Source organism: Nuphar pumila, chromosome 7 (assembly GCF_984573655.1).
Source record: "Nuphar pumila chromosome 7, dmNupPumi1.hap1.1, whole genome shotgun sequence".
Taxonomy (NCBI): Eukaryota; Viridiplantae; Streptophyta; class Magnoliopsida; order Nymphaeales; family Nymphaeaceae; genus Nuphar; species Nuphar pumila.
The window spans coordinates 122,795,324-122,820,234 of record NC_143255.1 but is presented as its reverse complement, the minus strand read 5'-3'; the positions used below and the strand labels follow the sequence as shown (position 1 = coordinate 122,820,234).

Genomic DNA, 24,911 nt, shown 5'->3' with positions numbered 1-24,911 from the left:
CCCCTTTTAGTACTTGCAGTGACTTTACAACTCAGAAACGGAAATTAAAATAAAAAAATACAAAAAAAAACAAAAAAAAACAAAAAATGCAAAATTCCAGCTGATGACGGTGAGCGTGATCTAGGGATTCCCACGTTCGTCGACGTGGCCTGCGCAGAATGCCAGCTCATATTCGGCTGATGTGAACCCCATTCTCTTGTGTCCAGCTGTCACGCACAAATACCACGAAGGATCGACGGCTGCAACAGGTGGAGGCCTCCACGTCAGTTGGTAGAGGCGGGTCCCAGCGGACCCAGCCTTTCCAACCTGCCCGATCCCTTTCAGCGAATCGTCTTCGCACCACGTGGACGGCCTGCTCTGGCGACTCGGTAAAATCTGGACGGCTCAAATGAATTGGCCCCAAAAAAAAAGTGCGTAAATTTAAAAAAAAAAAATTAATTATATAAAATAGCAATACAAAATTTTTCCTGGAGGGTTGCCTATATAAATACCCGCTAGCACTCTCCTCATCCATCCCTTGAGAGAGAGAGAGAGAGAGAGAGAGAGAGAGAGTGAGAGTGAGAGTTTGTTTTGTCTCCCTGATTTTTAGTTGTTCTTGCATCTCTTTGTTGATCACCATGGCTAGCGCTGAGGTAAGCTTCTCGATGAGCTCTCCAAAGAAAACCACTACTTTTAGAAACAACCATCTTCCCATACATTGTCTTACAAAAGATTGGTGGGTGTTTTTTAATTCAACCCTTTCATAGTCTTCAAAATCCTTGATGACGTTTTTCTTTTTCGTTACCATGATTGTTATATTATATATAGAGTAGAGAGTAGCTACTTCGTTTCGTGCCTAGAGCAAGCTAATAGAGATCGAAAATCTGATTTCGCATATACGTTAGGCATGTTTAATTGATCAAACCAATCTCATATATATGAGTCATTAGAATATGAGAACTAATGTGCGAACCACCATTTTTATGTTTTTTTTGTTCTGAATCCAACTGTAGGGATGTGATCTACATGCTTGAATCAAGATTTTTTTAAGGCCTTAAAATCAATGGCTCATAATCTTCACAAATATTCAAGCATTCAAAAAATCACATTTTTTTCATAGAAAATACACTATCCCATGGTTGATTCCTAGCAAATTCACCATGCCAAGCACATCCACATGGTTGGATTTGCAAAAGTGTTGGAAATACCCATATTTCTAGAACTAATGTGTGAACTGCGTTTTTCATGATTTTTTTGTTCTTTTCTCTTGAATCTAACCATGCAGATGCATGCTTGGTTTTATAAGAACCGATTTTGATGCATCAATCAAATTTTTCTAAGGCTTTAAAATCAATGGCGCATAGTCTTTTATATATATTCTCTCCTTTTGCTAAAAAAATTGATCAACCATGATTGAGGGTAGATTTAAATTTTGTGAATTGGTTGTAGGTTGCACCAAGTGCAGTGGAGATCAGCACGAACGGGGAAGAAGTGATTGCGGAAACGACTGTTGTGGAAGAGAAAGAAGTATCGTCCGAATCAGTGCCTGCGGAGGCTGTCATTGCCGAAGCAACTGATGCAGTAGTGGAGGAGGAGAAAAATGAGACTGTTGAAGTTGAGGAAGTGAAGGTGGAGGAAGAAACAACAGAGCCAACAGAGGTAGAGGTCAAGGAAGAAGAGGCACCAGTAGCAGTAGTAGCAGCAGAGGAGAAGGAAGAGACTGCTGAAGAGACAACAGAGGCAGTGGTGGAGGAGGTATCAGAGGCAAAGGTTGTAGAGGAAGAGGCAGAAGCATCACCACCACCACCCCCTGCTGTTGAAGAGACTATCGAGTCCCCAGAAGTCACCACCACCACCACCACTAGTGAAGAAACTATTGAGGCAGTAGCAGAGACTGCTGCAGCAGAGTAGAGATTTTATAGGGGGGTTTGGAATTTTTCGGTTTGGTCTTGTGGGAGATTTTTAGCAGGCGAGGAAATAATAATCTAGGTGTTTATGGTCTTGGTGGGTCGGATATTAGGGTTTATGATGTGTATTTTTGTTTGATATGATGTTGGTCTTTGTGGGTATTTTCTATTGTCTTCTTTTCTTCCTCTTGTTTTATTATGATTAGTTCTCTTTTCTCATTTCTTGGTGAGTGGCATGCATGGGGAATATAATGCCTACGTTACCGGAGAGCAGTTATGGTCATACTGTAGTTGACCGATCGTTGGTGATATTCAATCCCCCACCACACGTCACTTGAGAACAATGCATCTCATTTGGGATATGTGAGAGTGGGAAGTGTAAGGTAGTAATATAATATATCCAATAATTTGGTTATATGACCCCGTCATGGAAGATGTTGCCAAATCTACAGCTTGAGTTTTTGTTAGATCGTGAAATTTTCAGTCTGATGTTCCAAACATTGTGGGCCGTTGATTTATGTAGAACTTCAGTGCTTACATGAGAGAGAGAGAGAGAGAGAGCATCTTTAGTGGTTATTGATGATCACACAAACGTCCTCTGGATAATCGTGATTTAGTTGGTCGAATTGCTTATGCAATTTGAAATTGTCACTCACTGAGAAGTAGAGATGTAAATGATTTGGATTTGGATTGGATGTGGTCAATACCAGATCCGACTAGTCTGATGTTGCCTAAACTGATTCAGATTTAGATTCATATTGGGACTTGGATGGTCAAAAGCTCATACCAAATCCACCTTTTTGCATGTAATCAGATTCAGATAGCCATATCCGCATGCAATTATTATTGAATATGGTTTTGGTCTGACTAAACGATCACATTCGTTGGATATCGGATAATATCCGATCCACTGACATCCCTGTTGAGAAATAAATTGTCCTCATTTCTCCTGGACACTCGCATTCAAGCCTTTTTCATTGACAGTGTTTCAGGGAACCCTATGCCTTTGTTAAGCTATTCTCTTCCTATGCAAAGACTTCGAACTCTTCATCAGACGGGCAATTTGTAAGAATAAATTGTTCAACAAACCTTTTTATGTAAAAGGAAACACCAAAGTGTTCTCGGATTCTTTGCAAGGGCCATCAACGCATGCACCAAGTCCAATAATGTTAAAAGTTGCAAGGCATAAATAAAGCAAACGTAAATTTAGCAGTGAAACGTGAAATGAGGGTCATAATTGCGATACCATTCTCACACCTTTCCAAAGCTTGCTTCTTCTTTACAGGCAAGCTATTCCACTTGGGTCCCACCTGTTTCTGTATAATGATAAAGAACAATACCCATAAAAGCCTACGACCCATAACTCTAGAGATAGGTGAAGTTGATTACAGTACAATTCATGGGGATCTCATTTCCATCTAAATAGATATTCCAAGTGCTGCCAATGAAACCCAACATAAACTTTCCTTCTTGCTCATGGCTTGAACAGCTAATTAAAAGTTTTTTTTTTATTTGAACAAAGAAGAAAGATTTGAATGGTCCCCCATGCCTTCTTATGAGCTTAGAGACTTTCCAACCACTTTTTGCTTTCTGGAGGGCAGGTTAGACGTGCTGTACAACATGAAGGCTTCTTTAATTAAGTGGGCACCAGCCTACCAGTACTGTTATTATCTAGCCATACTTAAGAGTTAATCAGAATACATTTAATGTGCACTATTGTTCAACTCATAAGAATCCAACGTTAGCGTCGATTTGCGAGGAGATATGATGCCATCTGGTGAAGAGTCAAACTTAGTTCGGTATTTTATCTGAAACCCCATTGTACTATGCATGACCATGGCCCTCTGTCTTTGCTCACGAGTAGTGCCAGAACACTCATAACTTGGCAACTCTCGGGGACTCCCAAGTTTTCATGGAATCAACAGCACGTGGAACCTGCCAATCTCTCTCTCTTTATATATATATATATATATATATATATATATATATATATATATATATATATATATATATATATATATATATATATATATATATATATATATAAAATTTTGTCACGGTTGTTGATTTTTGAACCCCTTTGAAAATCTAATTACTAGTCATAATCACATGATTTAAAACAAGTTTCCTACTAAACAAACCATGTAGATCATATCCAAAACATTTGATTTACAAAAAATTTAAAAAAAGAAGAGAGTGATTTCTACTTATTACAGTGATTTCTACTTATTAGTTTCTTACCTGGATTAGTAGCCTATATATATATATATATATGGTTAATATTTGGTGTTATCGAAGAAAGGTATGACATTGTTCGAGTGGAAACAATAAATTCAAGCTTTATCGACTGAATTTGACCACATAGATGTGTTCAACATAGTTTGTCTACTAAGGATCAATCCTTTGATTGTGTTATTTTGATCTAAAAAATTGATTTTTTTGAGTTGTCAAATTTTAGTGTATTGTGGCTTATTGATTTTTTAAGTCCTTAAATGGCATGCTTATATGTAACAATTATAAGATTTAAAACTCATTTTCTACTAAACAAACCTTGTAGAACACATCAATAAGTCTTCAATAGCACCAATTATATGTATATATATATAAAGAGAGAGTACTACAAGAAAAATGTTATTTAGCGATAGAAATTTGTGACAAAAATAATTCATTGCAAAGTTGCGACGGATTAGAGAGAGAAAACTATATGTCCCTAAAATTGGAATTAGTTGCGGAATTAGCCACGACAAAATTTTGTCACAAATACCGTCGCAAATTTGTGATGGATTAGCAACGGAAAAATTCCGTCGCAACTTCACGATGGATGAGTGACATCATTTTTTCGTCGCTACTCCAACGCAAATTGGCGATGGCGTTTTCGACAAAATTTTTTCGTCGCTAATTTGTCGCTAAATTTCTCATAAAACCCTAATGTGAGCCCCCTTTGTGTTTCATTCATCGCACACCCCCACACTTTCTCTCGTCCTCCTTTATCTCCCTTTCGGCGACCGCCTCCCTCTTCAGTAGCTTTGCTGGCACCACCTTGCTCGTCTGCTGACGCCGACACCACCTTTCCCCTCTTTCCTTCCCTCTTGCTCGTCTGCTAATGTCGATGTTCACGTTGACGTTGATGCTGATGACCTCCTCCCCTAGGGACGTCTCCTCCCTTCCCTTCTTATTTTCCCTCATCTCTCTCTTGTTTTGCCCTGTCACCCAGCGGGCCAACGGAAGGGGTTGGGAACCCCCCCCCCCCTTTTTTTCTTTTTGGTCTAGCAGGGGCCGCCATCGGCCTCTGCCCCTCTTTTATTTTCGGCAGTACAGTCTTAGACCAAAAAGGGTTATTCACATAGATGCTATAGGTTGAATACCTGATTAAACCAATGTTCACTTACGCATGTCGTTCCACACCACCGAACTTATGGATCCTATTAACAAAACAAAATATAGCCTGCATGCTTATGAGCACACACCACCTCCTTCAAAAAAAAATGCGACATACATTAAATGGTGGAATTGGGAATGGGTTGAGGTTCCGGATCGACCTCCATCCATTTTATTTTTTTTCACTGTGGTATTGTGCTCAGACCAGATTATAATGGTCGGTCTGATCCAGTCGGGGTCGATAGACCTAGACCGACGTTGGTGGATTGGGCTGAGAACACTGCATTCATCCTGCTGGTGTTGTTGATGTACAGTAGTCTGGAACCCCTCATACGCCAGCACGCTGGTGCATTCTGTGGAAAGCCAACGACTTTGGTGCGTCGAAGGGCACTTTGCACTCTGTTGTGCTTGTTCGACTGGTGGGCTGCAACAACTTTAGCCATGACACATCTCACCTGTCGATAGGCTACTACAGAACCAGAATAATATCCTAGCAGTAGGACCCATATAGCTTGGGCTGGAGTATGGGCAGGGTAGCAGTCACCGCTACCTTGTTGCGATGGGCCCGGATAGTGGTTGACATTTAGCAAATTCAAACATATATATATATATATATAATAATAATAAAAAGGCAATTATTAACACATGTCTCCTTGCGCTAACTACTGGTATAGGTTTAAAACTCAATGGTATGTAGAATATCAGGAGAGGTCTTCGAATCTGGCCTGAAAAGAAAACATATACCTATTTATAAATATGCGGGTAACTAGTTATTCATAATCATGGATAAGCGGGAGGTCCCGCAGGACCATCAAACTGCTACTTGGGGCACAAGCGACGTTGTCGTTACGCATTGTCACGAAAAACAAGGGGTGCTATGATTTACACCAGGAAAATAATAAAATTAAGATATTAAACACATAGAGCTGGGTATACCGAAAATTGGTATATGTTACCAGTTCTTGTTGGGATTCTGGGTATACCTCAAATGATAAATGTTACTAGTTTTCTCAGCGTTCTGGGTACACTCGAAAGACGATGTATGTTACCAGACCCATATTCTACCTTGGAGAGGGTAGATGGTACAAACTCCGCGGGACAATCTTGTTAGTGAGAGCGAGGCGTCTCATCGGGTCCCCAGTTCCTGGAGTTAGGGGGTGAGGACTGCCAATGCGTCTTAGGTGGTAAGTCCAATTTTTTTGCAGAAAAAATATTGAGTGCATCCAAATTCTAAATCCTTGCTATATGGGGATTACTTTCTCAGTCGTGCACCATCTCCTTTGGAAATCCGTATGGCTAGTTATATAGGGTATTAATTGGAATTGCATAATAAACCTCCGTGTAATATCAGTCTGCTATGATGTCGAATGCTTGTGCGTACCCACAGGGTTAAGAAAAATAATCATAAAAAAAGAAGAAAAGGATAAGAAGCAAATAACTTAGGTAATTAATTCATCTGATCATTCCACATCACACCTTGCTTAGTTTTGGTTCCACAATTTTACTGATGAAGTGTATGCTTGATAATTGATTCCAGTATTAGCAATGTTTACTCCTTTATTAATGTCAGCACATACCTGGTTCACATGGCACTCCACACTTGTATATTGAATTGTACTTCCTACTCAGACAAGGGTTTAGTCTGACCCTTGGTTGCTTATAATTTTTCAAGTGAGATTAAACAGGGCATGCGTCAGAGTGAAGGCAACGTCATTCTTGATGGAATCGTGACACTACTTTTCATATTGTCCTAAGGAAATAGAAGGATGGTTTTAAATCCTTAATTGTAATAATATAGTATTTGAACTCTGACTGGTGATATGATATTTCTGTTTCGTAGCCCTCCATTTACTTAACTAGTAATGCATTTATCCGTTTCTGCTAAAATGAAAAAAAAATTGGTATAAAATTTTCTAGTTAAATATTTGGGGTGTTACACCAACTCCATCAATCTGTTGACACATGACCTTGAGAAGCTTGATCGCTTTGATGGGTCAAACTTCAAATGATGGCAATCTAAGGTCTTTTTGTTGTTTGAGCTGCACATTGACTATGTTACCAAGAAGCCCTGTCTCACAATTGTTGTTGGAGAGGTTATGACAAAAGAGAGAGAGAGAGAGAGAGAGAGAGAGAGAGAGAGAGAGAGAGAGAGAGAGAGAGAGAGAGAGAGAGAGGTGACACACATACAAATGATACAAAAGGTATATTCTGAACACTTTAGCTGATTCACTCTTTGACATGTATTCTTCTTTGAAGTTGGCTAAAGAATTATGATCAAGTACAACACATAAGATGCTAGCAATAAAGGTTTCTCATAGATCAGTATGCCAATTTTCTTATTATTGATGATAAGCTTATACTTACTCAAAATCACACGATGCAAATATTGGCTTATAAGATTAAAAAAGAATGTATGTATCTTAACGATGATTTCAAGTTGCAGTCATCATGGGAAAACTACATGATTTTTTAAAATAATATAGGAATTACCTTAACATAAAAATGAGAAAATCAGTTTAGACGATCTTTTTAAGGTCATCCAAATTAAAGAAGAAACTTGTATTCACGGCAAAAAGAGTTTGATTCCTAAAGAGGTTTTGTCTAAAGCGAATATGATTAGTAACAAAGGTGGCAAAATAATGAAATCCAAAAAAATAAAAAGATTTTTGTGACAGAAAAAAATAAAATATTAAAAAAGGAAATCAACTGCTACGTGTGTAGCAGGACATACCACTATGCAAGAGAATGTTGAGATCAAAAGTGAGTTGGGCCCAAGCCAAATGAACTAGTGGAAAAGCTTGCTATTATAATATTTGAAACATTCATAATGTTATTAATAGGGACTGATAGCTGGACACTGAACACATTGTGCATGTGACAAATGATAGACACTTGCTCAAGTCGTATGAAGTAGCGGAGAAGGGATATAATTTTTTTTTTAGAGAATCTCTTCCTCAACTAAAGTGTTGAATAAAATGAGTGAAAATTAAGTTCACCTCAAAAAAAGTCCTAGCACTTGAGAATGTTCACTATGCTCCAAAAGTTTTGTCACTCATGGTATGTTCAAGATGAACATCAATGAATATATATCTTTTGTTTACATGGTTACTCATATATTCTTTGGCACTCACGATTAGTTCATATTTTGAATAATTTTGGATTGCTTTCTTGCCATATAAAAATGGAATATAATCATATGTGTGAAACATGCATTCGAATTAAGTTATTTAAAGTTTTATTTTTAATATAAAAAAATTTATAAACAGATCAAATTAGTGTATTTAGATGTGTATGACATGGATAATGTTTTAAGTCGTGGTGACAAAAGGTATTTTATTACTTTCATATATAATTATTTTAAATTTTGTTATCTTTATTTGATAAAGCATAAATTTGAAATGTTTTTCAAATTCTTTTTTTATCTTAATGAAGTATAAAAATACATTTAAAATCAAGATTTTTCATTTGAGAACATGTAGATGAAGTGAATAATTAGGTACAGAATTTGACAAACTTTATGTAAATAATAGTATTATTCATCAAATTTCTACTCCCTAAACTCTCAAACAAAATGAGATAGCTGAAAAGCAAGACATAACACTTGTAGAAATGATGAATGTTATGCTTCTTAATATGAATTTATATCTCAACTTGTGGGGAGAGTCTCTACTCAATACTTGTTACATTCTAAACCGAGTTTCCTACTTTAAATTTGACAAATCACTTTATGAATTGTGAGTTGGTAAGAAACTCAATCTAAATTATTTTCTTATTTAGGATTGCTTAGCATATGTTAAGCTTTTGAAAAATAAAAGAAAGAAGGTTGAACCAAGAGCATTCAAATGCGTATTTATTGGTTATGCTAAACATAGTAAAATCTATAATTTTTTGGATATTGCTAATGATGTTATTATTGAATCTAGAAACATATTTTCATTAAACATACAAATGTCTTTGATTCTCTTCTTTGTCGTAGTCACGTTGTAGTTGATAAACGTCCTATTAGGGACATGATTGAAAATTTTAACGATAGTGATTTTGAACCTGAAATTGAAGTTAGACACAGTAAACACATTAAAAAATAAACTAATTTTGGTTCTAATTTTTATGTTTTTTTTATTGAGAATGATCTCGTGTCTTTTTAAAATGCTATGGCTTTTTAAGATGCTGCATTTTAGAGAGAAACTATAAATGTTAAAATTCACTCAATTATGTCTAATAATGTTTGAAAATTAGTAAACTTACTCGTTGATTACATAACTATTGGTTGTAAATAGATTTTAAAAAATCAGCTGAAAGCATATGATAAAATTAAAAAATTTAACGCTCATTTGGTTGCAAAAGGATTTAAACAAAAAGAAAGTTATTGATTATTTTGATTTTTTTGCTCCCTTGACCAGATAGAACTAAAATGGTCATAGTTTTCATATATAAGATTGAAATCTATAAAATGAATATAAAAATAATTTTTTTGAATAAATAATTAAATGAAAAGATATATATAAAGCAACTTGAAGGTTTTATAGTGTTGGAGTAAGAAAACAAAATTTACAAGCTTGAGAAATCCTTATACGGATTAAAGCATGCCCCTAAGCATTGACATGATAAATTTGATAGTGATCCGGTAAATCATGGTTTCAAAATACATGATGCTGATAAGTGTATTTATATAAATGAGATTGTAATTTTGTCATTATAATGTATTTATATGATGATGATATGTTTATGTTGAGTTTTAATACTGAATGTGTGAACCAAGCAAAAAGATTTATTTTTTTTATGTTTTGTATGAAAGATTAGAGTATTGTAGATGTTATTTTGGAAATCAAAATGGTAAGAAATGACAATGACATTGCATTAAGTCAATAACATTATATTGATAAAATTTTAAAAAAATATGGATATTTTGATTGTTCACTTGCTTGCACTCCATATGATCAAAACATAAAATTGGCTCATAATAATGATTTAAGTGTTCAACAATTGAAATATACTAGTGTGGTAGGTAGCCTTATGTATGCAAAGAATTGCACAAGGCCTGATATAGCTTATGCAATGAGTAAATTGTGTAAATATACTAATGATCCTGGACGTCAACATTGGAATGTTGTTTAGATGATTCTTAGGTATTTTAAGTACACATTAGACTATAAGATCTACTATACCGAGTTTCCTATTATAGCTGAAGGGTATAGTGATGTAAGTTGAAATATTGAATTTAAAGATTCAAATCAACTACTAGCTAAGTTTTTACCCTTTATGGTAGAGTAGTTGCATTGGGGTCTAAGAAATAGACTTGTATAACTCACCCTACAATGAAATTTGAGTTTATTGCTTTGTCATCTACTTATAGAGAAGTTGAGTGACTTAAAAATGTACTAGTAAATATTTCACTATGTGAAAATCCAATACTTGTTATTTGATCAAAACGACTTGGATCAGTGAAATCTCAGGGAGGGTTATGAAGATAGGGGTGACATAGGGGATGAGTGGAACCGATTTGGGTGACAACTCATAATGTTGGTTCTGGTGGCAATCACTCTAGGTCTATGTCTAGTCACACCCCCATTACCATATATAGTGTGTCATATAGGTGATGTGAGCTAGATCATAGTTACCAAAAAATGAAATGGAAGTGGAAGTGGGGAAGCTAGTGCAAAAAGTAGTATGAAGAAGCAAGATAAAGTTATGAAGCAATCATGCAAGCGCATGAAAAAATGAAAAGAAAGCACATAAAACAATATGAAGCTCGAGCATAAACAAATAAGAAATGACCTACACATATAAAATTATATAAGACCAACATGTAAGCTTGTTACAAAGAAATTTTAATTTTCTAATTTGAAAAATGTAGTAAGTGAGAAGGAAGCGAGTGAAAAGTGACAAACGAGAGGAAAATGTTAAGAAAGTGCAAGAAAATCGATTTGTTAAACGAAGAGGAACCAAGCTTCCTAATAAAATAAATCAATTTTCTCATACTTTGAAAGCGGGTTTCCAAAAGCTCCTCTTTCTTTCGACGAAGCGAACGGTTTTCCACTTCCGAAGCGAGCTTTCCCATGTAGCGAAAACTTCCAGTAACTATGAGTCAAATATGCCAATGACTCTGACATACTCCTGACACATGCATACAAATATTGTTTGAATATTTTTAATAATATTCTAATAAAAATATTTTTTTGTATTAAATATCAAAAAAACTTTTATTGATTATTTAAAAAAAAAAAAACATGTCATCAAATCTTATATTTCAAAAAAAAATTCAAGTCACATGTAGTATTGTACCCATATCTTTGTGACATAGCTCTCGGTGCGATTTAATAACGGAGCCTGGCCTCTGCAACATGAGGCAAGATGAGCTCGTGGCATGCAAGCCAAGGGTCACTGGCCCTGAACTACCCACAGACCCATTTGCAGTGAGCTGCAGTGCTCTGTATGGTTCATTCAGAGATGACATCCCTATGCCCATACGTGAAAGCGGGAGAGGATCAAGTAAAATGCGTTTTATGGTTCTCCTTTACACTTTGTTTGGGAGGAGGTAGCTGAGGAGATTTGATAAAAACAAATTGGAAGAAAAATGGAGAGGAATGAATTTCAAAAGAATTGAAGGAATCATGTTGCTTTGCAGCACTTTGTATATTTTTAAGGGAAATTTCCATTTAGTGGTCATGCTTTTGCCCTTAATTAATGTCAAATATGGGCCACACGTTTCTAACATTTCAAATATGGGCCTCATGTTAAACATGACCCTGCAGATGTGTTCGGCATGATCAATTTGATAAATAATGACACTTGAATCATATTTTTTTATAATGATTTTTAAGCATTGAATATGTGTTTGTTAAGATATTATCTTTGGCATGTTCATTTTTTCTGATCTTAACTTCTCACTATATTAAATTATCTTTTCGTCCTTAAACACAAAATTCTTTCTTGCTTTCATGCATCACAGATTCATAATTTACCATTGTTGTCCTATTTATTAGGGATGAAAACGGGTGGCAGTTTTAACCCTAGTGCAAACTGGATTCAGCTCACATTATCTTATCCAAATAATATATATCTGAATCTAATTCAGATATGGAATATAGACAAAGTCAGGGTCTATTTAAATCATGGTTAGAAACATATAAGCATACATGTACTGTTCTGGATTATAATGGGTTAAAAATCAAGTCGTCTATATTTTCCCTTATCAGTTTGTTTATCCGTTTTCTTTGGATCCAGTAATATAAGGTCCCATTTTTTACCTGAATCCTGAGCATTATTGTACAATTCAAGTTCGATTCAGATCTGAAACCTAATCCACCCTTCAAAAGTTGGAACCAGTATTGGGATCCGTCTTGATCTGACCCATGTCCAGCCTATTTTCAACTCCATTATTTATAAAGGGTGTATCTAGGTTCAGGTCTTATCAGACCCATTAGTAAATTAGGACCAAAAACTGCAGTAAAACCTACCCGATACAGGTTGGGTTTGGGCTCGTCTTTGGTATGATTTTGCCATATTTAATTGATCGAGTTTTAATGAGAGCCATCTTTTCACATATTTAAAATTAGACCCAAATAAACCCAAACTCATTATATGAAGCAGGTTTTGGGATTGAGTATTAAAAATGCTAAACAGCTTAGATTCCCTATCAGCTTGAACCAGATCCGATCCATATTGTCAGATCTAGATACTGTATATCCAAATCCACATCAGATTGGGGGGAAATATATTTGGAATTTGTTGAATTTGCATCAAAATCTGGTAAAAGAGATGTGACTGGATCTAAGTTGAACTTGGGTCTAATTTAACCCGGCCATTTTTATCTTTTCCACGTAGAAATCAATACATTTTACATATTCACATATATGAAGCAGGTTAAGAATTTTGTGTTGGAGAAATGAGGTATAATTAGTATACGGAGTCTGTATGGTTTATGAAATATCTAAAAAGATAGACCAGGGTCTGATCTGAGTTCCATTGAGATGTACAATTTTTCAATTTAAAAAACATATAAATTATTGCTGCACATGGACAGGTCTTATTTATTATAGGATGTGTATGGCTTTTTCTGTGGTTAGTCTGGTCTCCGGATCTGGTACCAGCATCTCAAAGTCAGATTCAGATTCGACCCACTGGGTCTAATGAAATTAAGTCCAATCTATTGACATCCCTAACTTAGTTGTATTTGCGAAAAGGATGGGCTTTTGACTAAATCCACTGCATTAAGATCAGGCCAGAGCATCCCAGTGTTGTTCTTGTTCAATGTCTTCAGGTTCAAACCAGTGTTGTCAGTATCCATGCGAATGGGCCGATACATATCGTATCACCAGGAAATCAATACGATACTGACTTGAATCGGCAATTTTTAATAAATGTAAAAAGTGATTTAACATTATTTTTTAATAAATTTAACATGTGTCATGTTCTGATTGACAGGTAATATTTTTTAATTATTTTTTACCGAGATTCAGAACGATTCACTTGAGATTCGGTATCAGCCGATTCACCTGAATCATTGGCCAAGCTATACAGGTGAATCGGCTGCACCCCCTGCCGTAATACTGATATATTGGTCCCTGTTTTGGCCAAAACATCGCAATATTTTCAAAATCACGATTTTATTGCAAAGCTAATTATCATGGAAATTTGGTTGTTCTGTTTTTTTCATGTTTTCTTTGTTTATTGCTTTTTGCAGATATTATAAATTATAAATTTATTTATTTTTAAATATATTTCCAATGAAAGCACAAGAAAACAAAAATAATAATTTCTCCCGATATTTTGACCTCCCTTATTTTCCCGTTTTAAACTTTCCTCGCTGTAGAAAGGGACACGTGGGTGAATTCGAAAGATCCCGAGGACCTTCAAGTAAAGAGATGCGCCAATCAATTTTACCGAAAATGACACGTCAACATACTAGATGACGTGGCGGTTCCCTCGCCACAAAAAAAAAAAAAAAACCGTTGTCCGACGCGGTCAGCTTGAGAACAAGTAAAAGGACAAGAAACCGCCCAGGGCCCCATTCGTTCTCCTCCACTAAAATGAAGCCAAGTCAGCAGGGGTCGATGACGTGGCAGAAGACCATTGGCTGAAATACATTATAAAACGACGAGTGGGGTTTGGAGAGAAAGGGTGGCCGTTAGGGGGGAGAAAGGGTTGGGTGGGGCCCAGCGGGAAAGCTGATTCAGACCGCAGGTCTGAACCAGCCTGCGTTGGATTTCCCCAAGGTGAAAACTTTTTTTTTTTTACCTTCCTCATAGTTTTCTTTTTAATTAATTAAGTAATTTTACTTTTACTTGTTTATTTATTTATATCATTGAAAAAATTCAGCACAATATTTCTGCATGGTGTACAAGGTGAAAAGCGCTTTTAATTGTTCTGATCATCTTTTTTACAAATCTTCTTCTTTATTGTAGTAATAAAAAACAAGAGAATCTTTTTGGTGTTTTGGTGTTTTTTTCTGTGTTTTCTTTTTTTTTTTGTTGGTTGATGAATTATATTATTGACTTTAAGAAAAGATTGTGGTTATAATTTCTTGTTTTTTTTTTATGTGATTAGAAGGATTTCCGGATCACGATATCAGTATTGGGAAAATGGGGCGGTGTTTAATCTTGGTTCTGTTGATGTTGGAGCTTGTTCTGGCTCAGAAATCTTCACAACAATGGAAGACAATGAGCGGTACCAATTTGAGTAGCTTATAAACATTTGTGCATTGTTTTACCTTCTTTAGTTGCAGTTTAATTGTTGGAAATTTGTGATGTTTATTAGCAGCATGATTTTGTCATTCAATTAGATAGTGAAATTTTTCGCGGAAAGGTTGCTTAAAATCACCTGATGCACACGAGGGTTCCACTCATCCGGTAGCGGCAACTTGTGAATGTCACTAAGTTCGCGAAACATCACAAGTTCAAAACTACCCGTGATTGTGCATCCTTTTCCATGAGACCAAGGCTGTGTGTGTGTGTGTGTGTGTGTGTGTGTGATAGAGGAGGGGTAAGATTTGGTCAGGTCGCCATTGTGTACAATGTTTTTTTTTTTCATTTTTTCATTGTTATTTCATGAAACTAACCTTATAAATGCGATCTACATTGCTTGGTTAGTAGAGATTGACCCTTGGATAGTCGGATTTCAACACTTAGGCAAGATGATCATTGAAAAATCAACATCCTACAATGTGTTGTATTTTTCTGATCGGCTTATAAGATCAAGTTTTTAGTCAAGAAAATGTTATCCAAGAACATTTGGATCATGCTGAATTCATCTATGAGTTCCAATTGGGTCAACATGTACAACCCGCACTTATGATTTCCAGTTCATTCAGATGGTCAGGTTTGTTAGGGAACAACTTAACACACTATCAATAGATTGATAGAAAACAAGAGAGCGAAGAAGTTCAACCGCATAAAAAACAAGGATTGTACGTGGTTCGGCAAGAGTTGTCTACGTTCACAGCCACACTTTCTACTATTAAGATTGAGAAAATCACATAATACAAAAAGACCGATTGCCCTCTTTAAATACAAAGAGTTTATGACCACCTATTTTGCATAAAATTATAAAACTACCTTCCAAAAAATTTTGCTGAAATTAAAGATTTATATCAAAGTAGAGATCAAGCTCCACCCTCTAACAAGGTTGATATATATATATATATATATATATATATATATATATATGTGTGTGTGTGTGTGTGTGTGTGTGTGTGTGTTCAAGCGCTAGATTTTCCATCTCTTTCTAAGGAAACCATCATGTTTAGATGAACTTGTGTGTGCTAATCTTCGTTTTATTGGCTGTTTCACGGCAGCGTCAAGTGTGATTCAAGGGAAGACAGATTCAGTTATGAGACAAAAATCAGAGTCCAGAAGCTAATACACTCTAAAGATTCATTTGAACCTAGAGACCCGCATGTTCTTGATATGAATATGGATATGTCTTAAGTTATTTAATAACAATAATAATTCTGACATTAAAGTTATTTAAAAATAATAATGGTAATGGCGTACTGTTACGTGAGAGATCATATTCAACTGCCTGTTGAACATTTACATGCCAGTTTATGTTTTATTTGTGTACGACTGCATTTTGTTTTCATGCAGACATGCTTTATAGGACATAATAATAGTTATAAGCCAAATTTCGGATCACCACATATGGGTCTTCTATTCACAGCATTCAAGCCAATTTGCAGAGAACCAAATTTTTTATATTTTAAATGTAAACTTCATTCTCAAAATCACATTTCAATAATCATGAAGGTTTGGGCTTTGTTATAGATTGTAGTATGATGAATCTGGTTCAAGGTAGCTAGGTTGAACATAAAGCAACCAGAAGGAGTTTGTTGCTCTAAGATCTTTTTCTCTTTTTAATTAAGAAACCAAAAAGGATACTTAAAACTGCCCACGAGGGCTCCATTCATCTAATAGGGGTTACTCGTGAATGTCACCAAGTGGATGGATTATCACGAGTTCGAAACCCATTGGTGTGCATCCTTTACCTTGAGACCTGGGTACTCCCTGGTGGGCAGGGTGGATCTAGGGTGGTTTTACACTAGTGAACTTGGACAGTTGGGTGGTTTTCCCCCGTTATCCACAAAAGGAAAAGAACAAGAAAATAAGGTTATCCAAAGTTGAAGAATTGAAGTCCTCAGAAAACTACCAAGAGCTTGCTGTTCTAAATAGGGCTGTCAACAGGTCGGGTACCCGAACCACCCAAATAACAAATTGTCAGGTAGGTTTTGTCGGGTCGTGAAAATGAACCCCAAACCTGGATCCATATAATTTCAGAAGTTTACTTTTACTAAAAATACATATAAAATGCTCAGGCCAGGTACCTGAAAAAAAATCATAACATAAACCTGGCCCACTTATTGCTCGGTCGGGTTTGAGTCAACCCAAATGTTATTTGGGTCGTCACCTTTTATGCCAATACCCTGAAATTCGGGTTCAGGATGGGTTGGGTACCCTATGCAAACCCGACCCATTGACAGTCCTAGTTCTAAACTAGGAAACTAATTCACCTCATTGAAGAACATGCTTCAATTGTAGCTTCCATGGTTTAATCTGTAAGATGACATCCTGAAAACTTTGTGAGCTCATTTTCTCAATACTAATTCTGTTTACAACACTGATATGCTATGGCATTATAAATATACAAGTTTGGATGACTAAGTGAAAACCCTTTTGACATTTCATAGAATTTAATATAGCAGGACTAATGGATATACTTTTTGCTGCAGGTAATGCACCAATGATTATAGCACGGGGAGGGTACTCAGGGTTATTCCCAGAATCTAGTCAAAATGCATATGAATATGCTATGACAGCCAGCTTACCTGGTCTCACTCTTTACTGTGACCTGCAACTCACAAAGGATAGCTATGGCATATGCCAAAGTAATTTGAGGCTAGACAATTCTACAAATATTGCAATGGTTTACCCAAAGGGTGATAACACCTATACTGTCAATGGAAAACCTGTCCATGGGTGGTTTGCAGTTGACTATACATCAATGCAACTATTCACCAACGTCACCTGTAAGTCAGATTCCTGACATTTCATGATATGAATTTGATGGTTTATGATTTCCTAACATTTGATGCTACCAAGATGATAATTCCTAATTGTGAAACACCATTGATAATGGAGCATACATGTTCTGTATGTTTCATATGCATCCTTGTATAACCAAATTGTTTGGTTTGCCATAATATGTGAATTGAGACCAGGTACAATGTGATTGCACACTTTAAATGTGCTGCTGCACCTGATTACTCACAATCTGATGTTGGGCCCCACATATGACAGGCTGTATACCAAAGATGGTGGGTGAATAGGTGCAGCAGCACGCAGAAAAGTGTGAAATCACGCTGTGCCTTGCCAAACAGAAAACAATAAAATCATATTACTCGTTTGCTCATGCAATAGTTGCGCCAGCAGCATTCAAATTCTTATCATTTACTACCAACGGACCATTTGGTAGGACCAGTTTGTGCAAGTTACCATGTGATGGGACGTTGCAAGTTCTAACCCCACTGGTATACCGGTGGTTCAATAACTGCCTGGTACTTTGAACAAGCCTTTGGCCTGTCTCGGTTAGCTTAAAAAGGGAGGGGGCCCTAATTCCCCCAGCTCTGTTATGAAAAAAAAATCTTATCATTTAATTTGATTACATATTTTATATGCAACAATAATCATACAAATAGCTAATCGTGTTTGTGCTCAATTTTTGGAACCTAACCACAAAGGTGGAGCTAGAAATCCAAATTAGGGTGGGCACAAATATATATATATATATATATATATATATATATATATATATATATATATATATATATATATATATATATATGGTGCCTTTAAAGGCACCAAATTATGTAAAACTATTGAATTAAAAATTATAGGTTCAAGCTTTATCAACTCAATCTGACCACATAGATATGTTTAAGAAAGTTTGTTTGCTAAGGATCATTAAATCATGTTATTTTGATCTAAAAATATGATTTTTTGAGTCATGAAATTTTAGTGCATTGTAGACCGTTCATTTTTTAAACCCTTAAAAAATTTGCTTGTGTCGCAATCATATGATTCAAAACTCATTTCCCACTAAACAAACATTGTAGATCACATCCATAAGATGTAATTTACAAAAAAGAAATGAGAACATATGATTTTCAGCTCAATAGTTTCATATAATTTGGTGTCTTCAAAGGCATCAAATATTAACCACACAGACACATATATATGTGTGTGTCTTCCAGTTCATTTATATCACAGATCATCCCAAACCCATTTACAAAACATACTTGCATGTATTTTCTGTTTAATCTAAACCCATAGATGTGATCTCTATGCTTTATTTAGTAGAAAACTTGTATTAGTTTAAGTATTTTTTGTTTTTATGTTTAGATGTGTTTTTAGCTCAATGAAAAAAATCAACGGTTTTTATTACACCTAAAATTATACTTGATTAATTAAAAATCAATATTTTTTGTTAAATTGATTTGATCCAAATCATGTTTTTTAGTAAATAAGCAATGATAAACACAATTATAGGTTTGGATTAAGCAAAAAACTCTAGCAAATATATTTTTGCCTTCTTTTTTTCTTTTTTGGGTTCTTTTTAATTAATGAAACTAACCTTACAGTTGTGATCTATATGTTTCACTTAATGGGGATTGTCTCTTGAAATTTCTGATTATAACACATAGTTGGGATTTTATAAGGTTTTAAAAATCAATGGCCTACAATATACAATACTTTCCTGGGTCATAAAATCATGTTTTCTTGTTGAAAAAACATTATCCAAAAGCCGGTTTCCACTATTTTGGACATGCTGAATCCATCCATGAGGTTGGATTGGATCAAAACAACTTGAGCATAGGAGATCCAGAGGTGTTTGTACCTCATGTTGTCATTATATATATATATATATATATATATATATATATATATATATATATATATATATATATATATATTCTGCAGTCGAATGTTGGTGCAATTGACCTAGCAAATGGGACAGAACCCCCTTGTTTTGTTCCTTTTCTTATACCATAGATGTGATCTACATGTTTTTTTAGTGAGAACCGGCTTTTGGATCGCCGAAATCCGACATGTATACAAGTTTTTTCGGCGATCTAAAAATCAATGGCTATGAAGGCATTGATTTTCCTTACTCATAAAAACATGTTTATGAAACATGATTCAAGAGTCATTCATTCTAAATCGAGCAGGCTGAACACATCTCTCAGGTTAGATTGTGTCACAACAACTTGCATCGTGAGATTCAAACTAGATTGTAGGTACAATTGATTGTACCAAATTTAAACTCTCTCTATATAATTCAAATTAGAGTGCACACAGATGTGTGTTTGTGTCTGCACGTGCATGTGTGTATATATACACAACATTGGGGTCAGGGTGGAAGTGCCCACCCTTATATTGGCTCCACCACTGCTTAACCATATTTTTTCCTTCCTGTTTTCACCTGAACAGTGATCCAAAGCATTTATACTCGACCAAGTGCCTTTGATAATACATCACCAGTCTTTGGTCTTCTGGATGTTAGAGGACTTAGACCACCATATCTCTGGGTGAATGTGCAGGTCTGCTACACTTCTGATAACATTTATGATTTCCTTTCATTTCATGGAAATTGATGTGTTGCAAGATTAAATCTCAATTATCCCATATCCAAGAAACTGCAAATCTTAGTGGTCTTTTCTCTCTCTTTCTTATCGCAGTACGCCGATTTCTTCAAGCAGCGGAATCTAAACATGGCATCATATATTCAATCTGCAACAAAGAGCATGGCTATTGATTACATCTCTTCACCAGAGGTTGCTTTTCTCAAAAGTATCAATGGGATAGCATCTGGAAAAACAAAGCTAGTATTTCGGTTTATGGAAGCAGATGCTCTGGAGCCTACAACAAATAGCACATATGGCTCAATCTTGGCCAACCTGTCTTTCATTAAGACATTTGCTTCTGGGATTCTTGTCCCCAAGGAGTACATATGGCCTGTTGACAGTAAGGGGTATCTGCAGCCTGCAACTACCCTTGTAACCGATGCACACAAACTAGGACTGCAAGTTTATGCATCTGGTTTTGCAAATGATATCCGTACTAGCTATAATTATAGCTATGATCCTGCAACTGAGTACTTACAGTTTATAGACAATTCAGACTTCTCTGTAGATGGCCTGCTTACTGACTTCCCTTCAACTGCTTCAGAGGCAGTGGGTAAGACTTCTCAACTTATTCCTTATTCCTTGTGTTTCATAAGAAGGTAACAGAGCATGACTTCAATGAGTGTATCTGTGTACATGAAGACTATGGAAGTTGCCTGCAATTGCTGGATAGGAAAACTCTATAGGAAATGTAAAATATTCATACTATATTCTAAGTAAAGCTTTTTGTCTGAAATTTTTTCACATCCTACAATTTTCGCATCTCAACATATGAAGAAAAAAATTTGTGGTGAAAAATTTCTCACTATTCATATTGACCAACTTTATACTTCTCACTGGTCATGGTCATCATACCAACATCTCTTAAAAATAATAGAACGCACCCTTTTTAGAAATTTCTGTTGTATTTGTTGTGGTATTTTTAACCCAAATGCATTTAGTTCCCTTTCAATATTTTAAAATATATGGACTTCTGTAACTAAGATGTACGTAAAAAGATCTAATTCAATATGGTAATCATGTTTTACTCTGTCAAATAATGAAAAGAACAGAGATCAAAGACTAGTAAGCAATGTAAAATTCTTAGCTTTACTAATGTCGAGGATGATGAACTTAGCAAGCATTTTATTTTATAATTTAGTTCAAGAAATAACGTAAGCCAAGGTATATTTTGGTTTTCTGATCATTTTATACCACCAGAACAATTTCTTTTATATATATGATATCTGCTTGTTATAAATTTTAATCTATGAGATTGATCTTAACATGCTTCTGTTTTCACCATTGTAGGTTGCATAATCAGGAACAACACATCATCTGGCAGTGGTAAGCTGCTCATTCTATATCTCATGTGTATGCCTGTATGTGTTGTCATGTGACTGTGTGTATGCACACATGGGGAGCGTGAAAAAGTGTATAATGTAGTAAGAATGGGCATTCTAACTTGACAAATGTGGCAATGGTTTTCAGGAAAGCCTTTGGTTATAACACACAATGGTGCAAGTGGAGTCTTTGCTGGAAGCACAGATCTTGCCTATCAGCAAGCTGTAGGTGATGGTGCTGATATAATTGATTGCTCTGTTCAAATGACAAAAGATGGTGTGCTCATTTGCTTGAGCAATGTGGATCTTATGGTTGGTACAGAGGCAGCGAGTTCATTCATGTCGCTTGCTAAAAAGGTTCCAGAGATCCAAGAGAACAATGGCATTTTCTCTTTTGATCTCACATGGGATGAGATTCAAAGATTGTCACGTATGTATCCTACAGAGATCTTTATTAACAATGCTTTCTTGAGGAGTCTTGACATTGACTTTATAGAGTAGTAGTTTAGAATGGAGTAATTCATTGTACAATCATAAAGTTTTGTTTCACACTCACCTTCTTAAACCGAACAAATATGAAAGATTTTGTGCCCAGTTTTAGTGGCCCATGAGATCCGAAGGTAAGACTACTGACAAACACATGGGTTTCGCACCCTTGCACTCATTAAAATTAAGTAGAACTTTGTTGGCAGCTCTAGACCTTAAAAATTTTCCCTGGATAAGTGTTTTCTTTGTAGGAGAATTTTGTGGTCAAAGAAATTGGCATTCAAAATTTTCTAACCAATCTATATACATGTTGCCTCCATTCAATTTCCTCTAAAGTCTAAACTGTATTACCATTTTTTCTCAATTTTTTCTCAATATTCAGGGGCTTTTGCAGCTGAGTTCTCTATTTTGGCTTTCTCACTTGCTTCAGGGGCTTTTGCACCTAAACTGTATTACGTATTATATATATATATATATATATATATATATATATATATATATATATATATATATTTGAAATATGTATTACGTATTCTATATCCAATTAGTTGGATCAACAATATTTTTTATTGACATTGGTACTTTTGGCTTCTGCAGCTGAGTTGACTAGCCCAATTGAATCACAGACGGGGTTAAAGAGAAACCCAGCGTATAAGAACCAAGGGAAGTTTATGACACTAGCTGATTTTCTTGCTTTTGCAAAGACGAAGTCTGTTTCTGGCATCTTGATTGATATTCAGGTGAATATTTGGTGTATGGCAAATTTTTTTATTTCATAATAAATGCTTGTTAATGAATGACCCACATACCTATCAGCAAATTCTTTCTTAGAGAGATCATTGAAATACGAGGTCATAGCAGAAGCTAATCTCAAAGCATAAATGCTTGATTCCATCTAGGAATTTGAGCAACTCAACCTGATTTGAACAAGGTTGAATTGTGAAACCTGTGGCAATTCCTATTGGCTTTAGTAGTTTAGTAATTCCAATTTTCATGATAAAGCAAAATTTCACTTCTGAAAGTTGGCAATTATATAGATATAAACTGTGTTACTTGTAGTTTGCCTACATGTTTTTATATAATTCAAAATAGTGTCTTTCTACAGCTAACTAATGATCTGATGTGCAGAATGCCTTTTACCTTGCATCCAAGGGATTTAGCATAACAAATGCAGTTATCAGTGCTTTACGCAATGCAAGTTATGACAAGCAAACTACTCAGAAAGTCTTCATACAATCAGATGATAGTGCTGTCCTTGACAAATTTAAGCGGGAAACAAGTTATAGCAGAGTATACACGATTGATAGGGTGTTTACCGATGCTAGTGGACCTGTCATAGATGATATCAAGCAGTTTGCAGATGCAGTTAATGTTGCTAGGTCCTCTACAATGACAACCTCGGGCTTCTTCCTCACAAGCTTTACCGATGTTGTGGAAAAAATGCACTCAAAGAACATCTCTGTTTTTGTCTCTGTGCTCAGAAACGAATTCATGACATTGGCATTTGATTTCCTTGCTGATCCCTCAGTAGAGATTGCAACTTTTGTTCAAGCACTGAACGTTGATGGTCTAGTTACCGAATTCCCTGCAACTGCAAGCAATTACTTGAGTAAGTGCCAAGCACATCCATATCATGGCTTGTTTGCATGAATTTATGATTAACTGAACAAATCTTTGTGCATGATCAATTGATGAACTTTGCATGTAAGACTATTGTTTATTCTACACACTTGGTCTACTCAGATGTCTAAACACGCGAAGTGCAATTGCATTTGTTTAGATGCGGGCTTGCCGCGTACCACAGAGTTTTCACATTTGATTCAAGAATATCATATTCTTACAGCACTGCTACTTCCTTAGTGTCCCACATTTTAATCTGTTGGTGGCACTAAAAATGAGTTTAACTTGTGCAGGGAGTTCATGTTACATGCCTGACAAGGATACAGTATACTCCATCTTATCTGTCAAGCCAAATTATCTTATTGAATATGCTTTAGATGATGCATTGCCACCTGCTGAAGCACCAGCTCCAGTGCTCAGTGTTTCCGACATCACTGAACCACCACTGCCGCCAGCATCAGCCATGTCCGACGAACCCCCATCCTCGGCGCCAGCAGGATCTACACACCCTAATGGTCACCCAGCCGTTGGAATCAACATAGTGCTATCTCTAGTTATGCTGGCACTTAGTATTATGTCCTTGAACATGATTGTGCTATAAATGGGTCTTAACTAGCGGACATTGCTATTTTGGCCTTCTTGGCATTGTACTATATACATAGATTTCACATTAAAAAGAAAAAAAAAAGTGTGAGTTGTTACCCAACAGATTGATCTACTGAATTATGTCGAATTCCTGATCATTTTGTGTTAAGCAACAAGTTTCGATTAACTGAACTATGTTGCACTCTGTTTGAACACAAATGACAGAGACCCTAGGGGTGGGGTTCTTAGCCTCGAAGTTTTATGCCACCAGAACAATGACCGTAGGTATGACAAGCTGAGCCAGGGCCACCAGGTCATCGTGCTGGGTGCAGTTTCTTCGGGTTATAAATATAAAAAAAAAATCTCATGGTTATTTGATTTCCAAGTTAGGGTGAGAAAAAAATTGTATGCATCCCCTAGTGCAACATTGTGACTCACAAGTGCTCCACCTTTCTGGCT

The 24,911-nt window shown here is 35.9% G+C and overlaps 2 protein-coding genes across 2 annotated transcripts; both read left to right on the top strand.

Annotated features, from left to right (window-relative positions):
- Positions 1 to 528: 528 nt before the first annotated feature.
- On the top strand, positions 529 to 2,105 carry LOC149833274 (uncharacterized). The gene is made up of 2 exons (XM_090015027.1): positions 529 to 632; positions 1,429 to 2,105. Exons 1-2 carry the CDS (start codon positions 618 to 620, stop codon positions 1,888 to 1,890), a joined length of 477 nt encoding a protein of 158 aa, XP_089871153.1. The 5' UTR covers positions 529 to 617; the 3' UTR covers positions 1,891 to 2,105.
- Positions 2,106 to 14,845: 12,740 nt separating this feature from the next.
- LOC149833273 (glycerophosphodiester phosphodiesterase GDPDL6-like) lies at positions 14,846 to 24,468 on the top strand. The gene is made up of 9 exons (XM_090013400.1): positions 14,846 to 14,930; positions 17,488 to 17,784; positions 20,246 to 20,355; positions 20,494 to 20,992; positions 21,730 to 21,765; positions 21,910 to 22,191; positions 22,845 to 22,987; positions 23,376 to 23,856; positions 24,161 to 24,468. Exons 1-9 carry the CDS (start codon positions 14,846 to 14,848, stop codon positions 24,466 to 24,468), a joined length of 2,241 nt encoding a protein of 746 aa, XP_089869526.1.
- Positions 24,469 to 24,911: the final 443 nt, after the last annotated feature.